Source organism: Oncorhynchus mykiss, chromosome 4 (assembly GCF_013265735.2).
Source record: "Oncorhynchus mykiss isolate Arlee chromosome 4, USDA_OmykA_1.1, whole genome shotgun sequence".
Classification (NCBI taxonomy): Eukaryota; Metazoa; Chordata; class Actinopteri; order Salmoniformes; family Salmonidae; genus Oncorhynchus; species Oncorhynchus mykiss.
This window is the reverse complement of record NC_048568.1, coordinates 43,793,055-43,805,720: the sequence shown is the minus strand read 5'-3', so window position 1 is coordinate 43,805,720 and position 12,666 is coordinate 43,793,055. Positions and strand designations below refer to the sequence as shown.

General features: G+C 46.9%; 1 protein-coding gene across 4 annotated transcripts in view; it reads left to right on the top strand.

Moving 5' to 3' along the window:
* The window catches only part of sgk1 (serum/glucocorticoid regulated kinase 1), a 115,282-nt gene that overhangs the window by 98,119 nt on the left and 4,497 nt on the right, over positions 1-12,666 (top strand). For all 4 annotated transcript variants that reach the window (XM_036976412.1, XM_036976413.1, XM_036976415.1 and 1 more), the window contains 4 exons: positions 3,614-3,802; positions 3,874-4,005; positions 5,004-5,240; positions 8,208-8,303. In XM_036976412.1, the coding sequence (XP_036832307.1) occupies positions 3,614-3,802; positions 3,874-4,005; positions 5,004-5,240; positions 8,208-8,303 (654 nt within the window). The remainder of the gene's footprint in view (positions 1-3,613; positions 3,803-3,873; positions 4,006-5,003; positions 5,241-8,207; positions 8,304-12,666) is intronic.

The following is a 12,666-nucleotide window of genomic DNA, read 5'->3' as shown; positions in this document are numbered from 1 at the left end:
TGCAGAATATATTGTAGTAGTATAGTAGTGCAAAATATATTGTAGTAGTATAGTAGTGCAGAATATATTGTAGTAGTACAGAATATATTGTAGTAGTGCAGAATATATTGTAGTAGTATAGTAGAATATATTGTAGTAGTATAGTAGTGCAGAATATATTGTAGTAGTGCAGTAGTGCAGAATATATTGTAGTAGTGCAGTAGTGCAGAATATATTGTAGTAGTATAGTAGTGTAGAATATATTGTAGTAGTACAGTAGTGCAGAATATATTGTAGTAGTGCAGTAGTGCAGAATATATTGTAGTAGTATAGTAGTGCAGAATATATTGTAGTAGTACAGAATATATTGTAGTAGTGCAGAATATATTGTAGTAGTACAGTAGTAGTATAGTAGTGCAGAATATATTGTAGTAGTATAGTAGTGTAGAATATATTGTAGTAGTATAGTAGTGCAGAATATATTGTAGTAGTATAGTAGTGCAGAATATATTGTAGTAGTGCAGAATATATTGTAGTAGTATAGTAGTGCAGAATATATTGTAGTAGTATAGTAGTGCAGAATATATTGTAGTAGTATAGTAGTGCAGAATATATTGTAGTAGTACAGAATATATTGTAGTAGTGCAGAATATATTGTAGTAGTATAGTAGTGCAGAATATATTGTAGTAGTATAGTAGTGCAGAATATATTGTAGTAGTATAGTAGTACAGAATATATTGTAGTAGTATAGTAGTGCAGAATATATTGTAGTAGTGCAGAATATATTGTAGTAGTATAGTAGTACAGAATATATTGTAGTAGTATAGTAGTGCAGAATATATTGTAGTAGTATAGTAGTGCAGAATATATTGTAGTAGTATAGTAGTGCAGAATATATTGTAGTAGTACAGAATATATTGTAGTAGTATAGTAGTAGACCCATTCAGAATATATTGTAGTAGTATAGTAGTGCAGAATATATTGTAGTAGTATAGTAGTGCAGAATATATTGTAGTAGCATAGTAGTGCAGAATATATTGTAGTAGTATAGTAGTAGACCCATGCAGATTATATTGTAGTAGTATAGTAGTGTAGAATATATTGTAGTAGTATAGTAGTGCAGAATATATTGTAGTAGTATAGTAGTAGACCCATTCAGAATATATTGTAGTAGTATAGTAGTGCATAATATATTGTAGTAGTGCAGAATATATTGTAGTAGTATAGTAGTAGACCCATTCAGAATATATTGTAGTAGTATAGTAGTGTAGAATATATTGTAGTAGTATAGTAGTGCAGAGTATATTGTAGTAGTATAGTAGTAGACCCATTCAGAATATATTGTAGTAGTATAGTAGTGCAGAATATATTGTAGTAGTATAGTAGTGCAGAATATATTGTAGTAGTATAGTAGTGCAGAATATATTGTAGTAGTATAGTAGTACAGAGTTTGACTATGGGAAATACACTGATCGTAACTGAATGTTATAACGTGTGTGTGTGTGGTGGTTTTGATGCATGTCAGCCTTTCTATGTTGAGTTTCCCCACCAATATGTTCATGTTATAATTTAATATAAACACCCCTTTTGGTTGACCTTTTGATTCATTAGCACTTTAAACGTTATTATACACAACAATAAAACAAAAATAAAAAACCATTTTATTTGTTGGACATGGAAAACGGTAAAAACAGCAGGAGAGTGATTTTAATTTGGGAAATGTGTTCCTAAGTATTTACAGGTAGCTTAGTGTTTAGTGCGTTGGACTAGTAACCAGCAGGTAGCCTAGTGGTTAGAGTGTTGGACTAGTAACCAGCAGGTAGCCTAGTGGTTAGTGTGTTGGACTAGTAACCAGCAGGTAGCCTAGTGGTTAGAGTGTTGGACTAGTAACCAGCAGGTAGCCTAGTGGTTAGAGTGTTGGACTAGTAACCAGCAGGTAGCCTAGTGGTTAGTGTGTTGGACTAGTAACCAGCAGGTAGCCTAGTGGTTAGTGTGTTGGACTAGTAACCAGCAGGTAGCCTAGTGGTTAGTGTGTTGGACTAGTAACCAGCAGGTAGCCTAGTGGTTAGTGTGTTGGACTAGTAACCAGCAGGTAGCCTAGTGGTTAGTGTGTTGGACTAGTAACCAGCAGGTAGCCTAGTGGTTAGTGTGTTGGACTAGTAACCAGCAGGTAGCCTAGTGGTTAGTGTGTTGGACTAGTAACCAGCAGGTAGCCTAGTGGTTAGTGTGTTGGACTAGTAACCAGCAGGTAGCCTAGTGGTTAGTGTGTTGGACTAGTAACCAGCAGGTAGCCTAGTGGTTAGTGTGTTGGACTAGTAACCAGCAGGTAGCCTAGTGGTTAGTGTGTTGGACTAGTAACCAGCAGGTAGCCTAGTGGTTAGTGTGTTGGACTAGTAACCAGCAGGTAGCCTAGTGGTTAGTGTGTTGGACTAGTAACCAGCAGGTAGCCTAGTGGTTAGTGTGTTGGACTAGTAACCAGCAGGTAGCCTAGTGGTTAGTGTGTTGGACTAGTAACCAGCAGGTAGCCTAGTGGTTAGTGTGTTGGACTAGTAACCAGCAGGTAGCCTAGTGGTTAGTGTGTTGGACTAGTAACCAGCAGGTAGCCTAGTGGTTAGTGTGTTGGACTAGTAACCAGCAGGTAGCCTAGTGGTTAGTGTGTTGGACTAGTAACCAGCAGGTAGACTAGTGGTTAGTGTGTTGGACTAGTAACCAGCAGGTAGCCTAGTGGTTAGTGTGTTGGACTAGTAACCAGCAGGTAGCCTAGTGGTTAGTGTGTTGGACTAGTAACCAGCAGGTAGCCTAGTGGTTAGTGTGTTGGACTAGTAACCAGCAGGTAGACTAGTGGTTAGTGTGTTGGACTAGTAACCAGCAGGTAGCCTAGTGGTTAGTGTGTTGGACTAGTAACCAGCAGGTAGCCTAGTGGTTAGTGTGTTGGACTAGTAACCAGCAGGTAGCCTAGTGGTTAGTGTGTTGGGACTAGTAACCAGCAGGTAGCCTAGTGGTTAGTGTGTTGGACTAGTAACCAAAAGGTTGCAAGATCGAATCACCGAGGTTTGGGGATAGAAACTCCCCAAATACAGGTGTGCCAAGCTTGTAGCGTCAAACCCAAGAAGACTCGAGGCTGTAATCGCTGCCAAAGGTGCTTCAACAAAGTACTAAGTCAAATTTCTGAATATTTATGTAAATGTGATATGTCATTTTTTTAAATGTTATTATTATTTATAAATGAAAACCTGTTTTTGTCATTATATGGGGTATTGTGATGTCATTATATGGGGTATTGTGATGTCATTATATGGGGTATTGTGATGTCATTATATGGGTTATTGTGATGTCATTATATGGGGTATTGTGATGTCATTATATGGGGTATTGTGATGTCATTATATGGGGTATTGTGATGTCATTATATGGGGTATTGTGATGTCATTATATGGGGTATTGTGATGTCATTATATGGGGTATTGTGATGTCATTATATGGGGTATTGTGATGTCATTATATGGGGTATTGTGTGTAGATTCACTGCTACTTTTGGCTGGGGTGCGAACAGATATTTCATTTTCCAATTTGGTTAAAATGAAATTAAAGTATGTTTATATCATAGCTCTTACCTCTTCCTCTCATCCACAGCCCAGTCCCTCCCAGCAGATGAACCTGGGCCCGTCCTCCAACCCCACAGCCAAGCCCAGTGACTTCCACTTCCTGAAGGTGATAGGGAAGGGCAGCTTCGGGAAGGTCCTCCTAGCCAGGCACCGAACAGACGACCAGTTCTACGCTGTTAAGGTGCTGCAGAAGAAGGCCATCCTGAAGAAGAAAGAGGTACAAGTTGCACAGACACCACGTGGCCAACCTCCATGACCTCTAACCCTTACCCTTTGTTGACCCTCCAGGAAAAGCACATCATGTCAGAAAGGAACGTCCTGTTGAAGAACATTAAACACCCCTTCCTAGTGGGACTACACTACTCCTTCCAGACCGCTGATAAGCTCTACTTTGTGCTGGACTACATTAACGGAGGAGAGGTGAGGAGAAACATAAGAAAGGAGGAAGGGAAGGAAGGAAGGAGAGAGAAAGGGAGGGAGAGAGAGAGAGGAAAGGACGGAGGGAGAGAGCGAGAGAAAGGGACGGAGAGATGGCAGGAGTAAGGGAGAGAGAGAGGGAGAGAGAGCAGGAGGGGGAGTGAGGCAGGGAGGGAGAGAGGGAAGGAAGGAAGGAAGGAGGGATAGAGAGAGAAGGAGAGGGAGGGAGGGAGGGAGGGAGGGAAGGAAGGAAGGAAGGAGGGATAGAGAGGGAGAAGGGGGGGAGGGAGTGAGGAAGGGGGAAGGGAGAGAGAGAGGGAGGGAGAGGATCGGGTAAACTGTGTGCAGAATTAGCACGGGCATATTTCTGGTGTGAAGGAGTGAAGACAGCACTGTTTAAATGTGGACTCTTTTTCTCCTCTCTACCTCCCGCTCTCTCTCTCTCCCTCTCTCCGCCTCTCCCCCACTCCCTTTCTCTCTCTCTCCACCTCTCCCTCTCCCCCTCTCTCTCTCTCCACCTCTCCACCACTCCCTTTCTCTCTCTCTCTCTCTCCCTCTCCCCCTCTCTCTTTCTCTCTCCCTCACTCCCTCTCTTTCTCCCTCTCTCTCCCTCTCTCGCTCTCTCCTCCTCTCTCGCTCTCCTTCTCTGTCTCTCTCTCTCTCTCCCTCTCTCTCTCTCTCCCTCTCTCTCTCTCTCTCTCTCTCACTCTCTCTCTCTCTCCCTCTCTGTCTCGCTCTCTCCTTCTCTCCCTCTCTCGCTCTCTCTCCCTCTCTGTCTCGCTCTCTCCTTCTCTCCCTCTCTCCCTCTCTCGCTCTCTCCTCCTCTCTCTCTCTCTCTCTCCCTCTCTCTCTCTCCCTCTCTCTCTCGCTCTCTCCCTCTCTCCCTCTCTCGCTCTCTCCTCCTCTCTCGCTCTCTCCTTCTCTCTCCCTCTCTCTCTCTCTCTCTCCCTCTCTCTCTCTCCTCTCTCTCCTCTCCTCTCCCTCTCTCTCCTCTCCTCTAGTTGTTCTACCATCTCCAGAGGGAGAGGCGTTTCTTAGAGCCCCGGGCCAGGTTCTACACAGCGGAGATCTCCAGTGCCCTGGGCTACCTCCACTCTCTAAACATCGTGTACAGAGACCTGAAGCCTGAGAATATTCTACTGGACTCTCAAGGACACATCATACTCACGGACTTCGGCCTCTGCAAGGAGAACATAGAACAGAACGGAACCACGTCGACGTTCTGTGGAACTCCAGAGGTAAGGACAGAACTTTTTTGGGTTTTTGATCAAGTTTGATTGGTTGGTTGTATTGAAGGTACACTACATGACCAAAAGTATGTGGACACTCGTCGACCATCTCATTTCAAAATCACGGGCATTAATATGGAGTTGGTCCCCCCATTAATATGGAGTTGGCCCCCCCTATAATAGCCCCCACTCTTCTGGGAAGGCTTTCTACTAGATGTTGGAACATTGCTGCTATAACAGCCTCCACTCTTCTGGGAAGGCTTTCCACTAGATGTTGGAACATTGCTGCTATAACAGCCTCCACTCTTCTGGGAAGGCTTTCCACTAGATGTTGGAACATTGCTGCTATAACATCCTCCACTCTTCTGGGAAGGCTTTCCACTAGATGTTGGAACATTGCTGCTATAACATCCTCCACTCTTCTGGGAAGGCTTTCCACTAGATGTTGGAACATTGCTGCTATAACAGCCTCCACTCTTCTGGGAAGGCTTTCCACTAGATGTTGGAACATTGCTGCTATAACAGCCTCCACTCTTCTGGGAAGGCTTTCCACTAGATGTTGGAACATTGCTGCTATAACATCCTCCACTCTTCTGGGAAGGCTTTCCACTAGATGTTGGAACATTGCTGCTATAACATCCTCCACTCTTCTGGGAAGGCTTTCCACTAGATGTTGGAACATTGCTGCTATAACAGCCTCCACTCTTCTGGGAAGGCTTTCTACTAGATGTTGGAACATTGCTGCTATAACAGCCTCCACTCTTCTGGGAAGGCTTTCCACTAGATGTTGGAACATTGCTGCTATAACAGCCTCCACTCTTCTGGGAAGGCTTTCCACTAGATGTTGGAACATTGCTGCTATAACATCCTCCACTCTTCTGGGAAGGCTTTCCACTAGATGTTGGAACATTGCTGCTATAACATCCTCCACTCTTCTGGGAAGGCTTTCCACTAGATGTTGGAACATTGCTGCTATAACAGCCTCCACTCTTCTGGGAAGGCTTTCTACTAGATGTTGGAACATTGCTGCTATAACAGCCTCCACTCTTCTGGGAAGGCTTTCCACTAGATGTTGGAACATTGCTGCTATAACAGCCTCCACTCTTCTGGGAAGGCTTTCCACTAGATGTTGGAACATTGCTGCTATAACAGCCTCCACTCTTCTGGGAAGGCTTTCCACTAGATGTAGGAACATTGCTGCTATAACAGCCTCCACTCTTCTGGTAAGGTTTTCCACTAGATGTTGGAACATTGCTGTGGGGACTTGATTCCATTCAGCCACAAGAGTATTAGTGAGGTCGGACACTGATGTTGGGCGATTAGGCCTTCAGGCTCACAGTCGGCGTTCCAATTCATCCCAAATGTGTTTGATGGGGTTGAGGTCAGGGCTCTGCAGGCCAGTCAAGTTCTTCCACACCGATCTCGACAAACCATTTCTATATGGACCTCGCTTTGTGCAAAGGGGGCATTGTCATGCTGAAACTGGAAAGGGCCTTCCCCAAACTGTTGCCGCAAAGTTGTAGGCACAGAATCGTCTAGAATGCAAAGTATGCCGTAGGGGCCATGAAAAACAGTCCCAGACCATTATTACTCCTCCACCAAATGTTACAGTTGGCACCATGCATTGGGGCAGGTAGCTTTTTCCTGGCATCTGCCAAACCCAGATTCTTCCGTCAGACTGCCAGATGGTGAAGCGTGATTCATCACTCCAGAGAACACGTTTCCACTGCTCCAGAGTACAATGGCGGTGAACTTTACACCACACCAGCTGACGCTTGGCATTCTGGTGATCTTAGACTTGTGTGCAGCTGCTCAGCCATGGAAACCCAGTTCATGAAGCTCCTGATGAACAATTGTTGTGCTGTCATTGCTTCCAGAGGCAGTTTGGAACTTGTTAGTGAGTGCAGAGGGCAGCTTCATGAAGGGCAGACGATGTTTACGTGCAACAGCGGCCCCGTTCTGTGAGCACGTGTAGCCTGCCACTTCACAGCTGAGCCTTTGTTGCTCCTAGGTGTTTCCACTTCACAACAACAGCACCTACAGTTGACCAGGGAGAGCTCTAGCAGGGCAGAAATTTGACAAACTGACTTGTCATCCTATGACGGTGTCACGTTGAAAGTCACTGAGCTCTTCAGTAAGACAGTTATACTGCCAATGTTTGTCTATGGAGATTGCATGGCTGTTTGCTCGATATTATACACCAGCCAGCAACGGATGTGGCTGAAATAGCTGAATTCACAAATTTGAAGGGGTGTCCACATACTTTTGTATATGTATGCTTGTAGCTTAATTTCACCTCTCTGTATCTGCTGGTGATGATTGGATTGACAATGTCATAGCTAATGTTCTCTCTCTTTCCCTCCCCCCCTCTCTCTCTCTCCCTCCCTCCCTCCTCTCCCCCTCCTCCTTCCCTCCTCTCCTCCTCTCGCCTCCTCTCCTCCTCTCGCCTCCTCTCCCCCTCCTCCTCCCTCCCTCCTCTCCCTCTCCTCCTCCCTCCTCTCCCCCTCCTCCCTCCCTCCCCCCCACCCTCTCTCTCTCTCTCCCTCCCTCCCTCCCTCCTCTCCCCCTCCCTCCCTCCCTCCCCCCTCTCTCTCTCTCTCCCCCCCCTCTCTCTCTCTCTCTCTCCCTCCCTCCCTCCCTCCTCTCCCCCTCCTCCCTCCCTCCCCCCTCGCTCCCTCCCTCCCTCCTCTCCCCCTCCTCCCTCCCTCCTCTCCCCCTCCTCCCTCCCTCCCTCCCCCCTCCCTCCCTCCCTCCTCTCCCCCTCCTCCCTCCCTCCTCTCCCCCTCCTCCCTCCCTCCTCTCCCCCTCCTCCCTCCCTCCTCCCCCCTCCCTCCCCCTCCCTCCCTCCTCCCCCCCCTCTCTCTCTCTCCCTCCCTCCTCTCCCCCTCCTCCCTCCCTCCCCCCCTCCCCCCCCTCCTCCCCCCTCCCTCCTCCCCCCCTCCCTCCCTCCTCCCCCCTCCCTCCCTCCCTCTATAGTATCTAGCTCCAGAGGTGTTACACAAGCAGCCTTATGACAGGACGGTCGACTGGTGGTGTTTAGGAGCCGTGCTTTATGAGATGCTGTATGGCCTGGTGAGTACACAAACCATTTAGTTTGGCGAATACATTTTTTAGGGGCAACCTGGGATTGGTACAATCCATTTTTTTAAACTTTTAAATGGATGATATGTAGTGTTAGGTTCTAAATAAACCTGGTATAAAAACTCACGGAGGATTAGTAAAGCTCAAATCAAGTTGATTCACCCACTGGGTCACACAGCTCACCCACTGGGTCACACAGCTGTATACGACAAAGACATGGTTCTATAGATTTGGGCGAAGTATCCTCCTTCCTTCTAAACATTACATTTTTTTGTTGCTAGGCAGATCTTTAGTGATATCTGTTCATCCTCACACCACCTGACCTCGGCCACATATTCCTCACTCCTCCCCACAGGATCCCTGATGTCTAACAATAACCTACCCTGACAGAATGCACACAAAAAAACATTACACATTCCCCCCCCCTCTCTCTCTCTCTCTCCCTCTCCCCCTCTCTCCCTCTCTCTATCTCTCTCTCTCCATCTCTCTCTCGCTCTCTCTCTCTCTCTCTCTCTCTCTCTCTCTCTCTCTCTCTCTCTCTCTCTCTCTATCTCTCTCTCTCTCTCTCTATCTCTCTCTCTCTCCCTCTCTCTCTATCTCCCTCCTCCCTCTGTTACAGCTGGACCCTGACTGAGACCTCTGTTACAGCTGGGCCCTGACTGAGACCTCTGTTACAGCTGGGCCCTGACTGAGACCGAGGTCTCTGTTACAGCTGGGCCCTGACTGAGACCGAGGTCTCTGTTACAGCTGGGCCCTGACTGAGACCGAGGTCTCTGTTACAGCTGGGCCCTGACTGAGACCTCTGTTACAGCTGGGCCCTGACTGAGACCGAGGTCTCTGTTACAGCTGGGCCCTGACTGAGACCTCTGTTACAGCTGGGCCCTGACTGAGACCGAGGTCTCTGTTACAGCTGGGCCCTGAATTAGACCGAGGTCTCTGTTACAGCTGGGCCCTGACTGAGACCTCTGTTACAGCTGGGCCCTGACTGAGGTCTCTGTTACAGCTGGGCCCTGACTGAGACCAAGGTCTCTGTTACAGCTGGGCCCTGACTGAGGTCTCTGTTACAGCTGGGCCCTGACTGAGACAGAGGTCTCTGTTACAGCTGGGCCCTGACTGAGACCTCTGTTACAGCTGGGCCCTGACTGAGGTCTCTGTTACAGCTGGGCCCTGACTGAGGTCTCTGTTACAGCTGGGCCCTGACTGAGGTCTCTGTTATAGCTGGGCCCTGACTGAGGTCTCTGTTACAGCTGGGCCCTGACTGAGACCAAGGTCTCTGTTACAGCTGGGCCCTGACTGAGACCAAAGTCTCTGTTACAGCTGGGCCCTGACTGAGACCAAGGTCTCTGTTACAGCTGGGCTCTGACTGAGACCAAGGCCTCTGTTACATCTGGGCCCTGACTGAGACCAAGGTCTCTGTTACAGCTGGGCCCTGACTGAGACCAAGGTCTCTGTTACAGCTGGGCCCTGACTGAGACCAAGGCCTCTGTTACATCTGGGCCCTGACAGACCTCTGTTACAGTTGGGCCCTGACTGAGACCTCTGTTACAGTTGGGCCCTGACTGAGACCAAGGTCTCTGTTACAGCTGGGCCCTGACTGAGACCAAGGTCTCTGTTATAGCTGGGCCCTGACTGAGACCAAGGTCTCTGTTACAGCTGGGCCCTGACTGAGACCAAGGCCTCTGTTACATCTGGGCCCTGACAGACCTCTGTTACACCTGGGCCCTGACTGAGACCGAGGTCTCTGTTACAGTTGGGCCCTGACTGAGACCTCTGTTACAGTTGGGCCCTGACTGAGACCAAGGTCTCTGTTACAGCTGGGCCCTGACTGAGACCAAGGTCTCTGTTACAGCTGGGCTCTGACTGAGACCAAGGCCTCTGTTACATCTGGGCCCTGACTGAGACCTCTGTTACAGCTGGGCCCTGACTGAGACCAAGGTCTCTGTTACAGCTGGGCCCTGTGTATACATGTTTAAACATACAGTTTCAGGTACAATGACTAAGAAACTACAAAAGACAAGACAAAACGATCACAGATAACAAATCAAAATCAAATCAAATTTATTTATATAGCCCTTCGTACATCAGCTGATATCTCAAAGTGATGTTCATAAACCCAGCCTAAAACCCCAAACAGCAAGCAATGCAGGTGTAGAAGCACGGTGGCTAGGAAAAACTCCCTAGAAGGGCCAAAACCTAGGAAGAAACCTAGAGAGGAACCAGGCTATGTGGAGTGGCCAGTCCTCTTCTGGCTGTGCCGGGTGGAGATTATAACAAAACATGGCCAAGATGTTCAAATGTTCATAAATGACCAGCATGGTCGAATAATAATAAGGCAGAACAGTTGAAACTGGAGCAGCAGCACAGCCAGGTGGACTGGGGACAGCAAGGAGTCATCACGTCAGGTAGTCCTGGGGCATGGTCCTAGGGCTCAGGTCAGTTGAAACTGGAGCAGCAGCACGGCCAGGTGGACTTGGGACAGCAATAACACACAATAAAATATACAACAGCAATTATTACAGGTTATTCCCCTAACAGGTTATTCCCCTAACAGGTTATTCCCCTAACAGGTTATTCCCCTAACAGCACAAGAACTTGCATAAACTGTTACAATCCAATAGAAGGAAAAAAAATCCTCCAATAAATGTTTAAAAGGGGCAAGAGAGTCTCAGGTTTAGTCTGCAGGCTATTCCACAGGCGAGGAGTGTAACAGGAAAAGGTAGCCATATCCAACTCTGTGGAGATCACATGGGCCTCAAGTGGAATCCATACCCAACTCTGTGGAGATCACATGGGCCTCAAGTGGAATCCATACCCAACTCTGTGGAGATCACATGGGCCTCAAGTGGAATCCATACCCAACTCTGGGGAGATCACATGGGCCTCAAGTGGAATCCATACCCAACTCTGTGGAGATCACATGGGCCTCAAGTGGAATCCATACCCAACTCTGTGGAGATCACATGGGCCTCAAGTGGAATCCATACCCAACTCTGTGGAGATCACATGGGCCTCAAGTGGAATCCATACCCAACTCTGTGGAGATCACATGGGCCTCAAGTGGAATCCATACCCAACTCTGTGGAGATCACATGGGCCTCAACTGGAATCCATACCCAACTCTGTGGAGATCGCATGGGCCTCAAGTGGAATCCATACCCAACTCTGTGGAGATCACATGGGCCTCAACTGGAATCCATACTTGAGACCTGGTTTTAGGAATTATAATTCTAATATTGATGAATAAGAAGGTAGTTTATTCTGATTTATAGACAAACACGAGAGAGCACGTTGTTCTCGTCTCCCGGACAGCGAAGTCCAACCCACATGCTGATATAAAACACAGTGGTGAGTTCTGTAGCTAGAACCCGTAATAAACCTGAGTGTGCAGTGATAAGTAGCATCCACATGTTGATATAAAACACAGTGGTGAGTTCTGTAGAACCCGTAATAAACCTGAGTGTGCAGTGATAAGTAGCATCCACATGTTGATATAAAACACAGTGGTGAGTTCTGTAGCCAGAACCCGTAATAAACCTGAGTGTGCAGTGATAAGTAGCATCCACATGTTGATATAAAACACAGTGGTGAGTTCTGTAGCTAGAACCCGTAATAAACCTGTGTGTGCAGTGATAAGTAGCATCCACATGTTGATATAAAACACAGTGGTGAGTTCTGTAGCACCCGTAATAAACCTGAGTGTGCAGTGATAAGTAGCATCCACATGTTGATATAAAACACAGTGGTGAGTTCTGTAGCTAGAACCCGTAATAAACCTGAGTGTGCAGTGATAAGTAGCATCCACATGTTGATATAAAACACAGTGGTGAGTTCTGTAGAACCCGTAATAAACCTGAGTGTGCAGTGATAAGTAGCATCCACATGTTGATATAAAACACAGTGGTGAGTTCTGTAGCCAGAACCCGTAATAAACCTGAGTGTGCAGTGATAAGTAGAATCCACATGTTGATATAAAACACAGTGGTGAGTTCTGTAGCTAGAACCCGTAATAAACCTGAGTGTGCAGTGATAAGTAGCATCCACATGTTGATATAAAACACAGTGGTGAGTTCTGTAGCTAGAACCCGTAATAAACCTGAGTGTGCAGTGATAAGTAGCATCCACATGTTGATATAAAACACAGTGGTGAGTTCTGTAGCTAGAACCCGTAATAAACCTGAGTGTGCAGTGATAAGTAGCATCCACATGTTGATATAAAACACAGTGGTGAGTTCTGTAGAACCCGTAATAAACCTGAGTGTGCAGTGATAAGTAGCATCCACATGTTGATATAAAACACAGTGGTGAGTTCTGTAGCTAGAACCCGTAATAAACCTGAGTGTGCAGTGATAAGTAG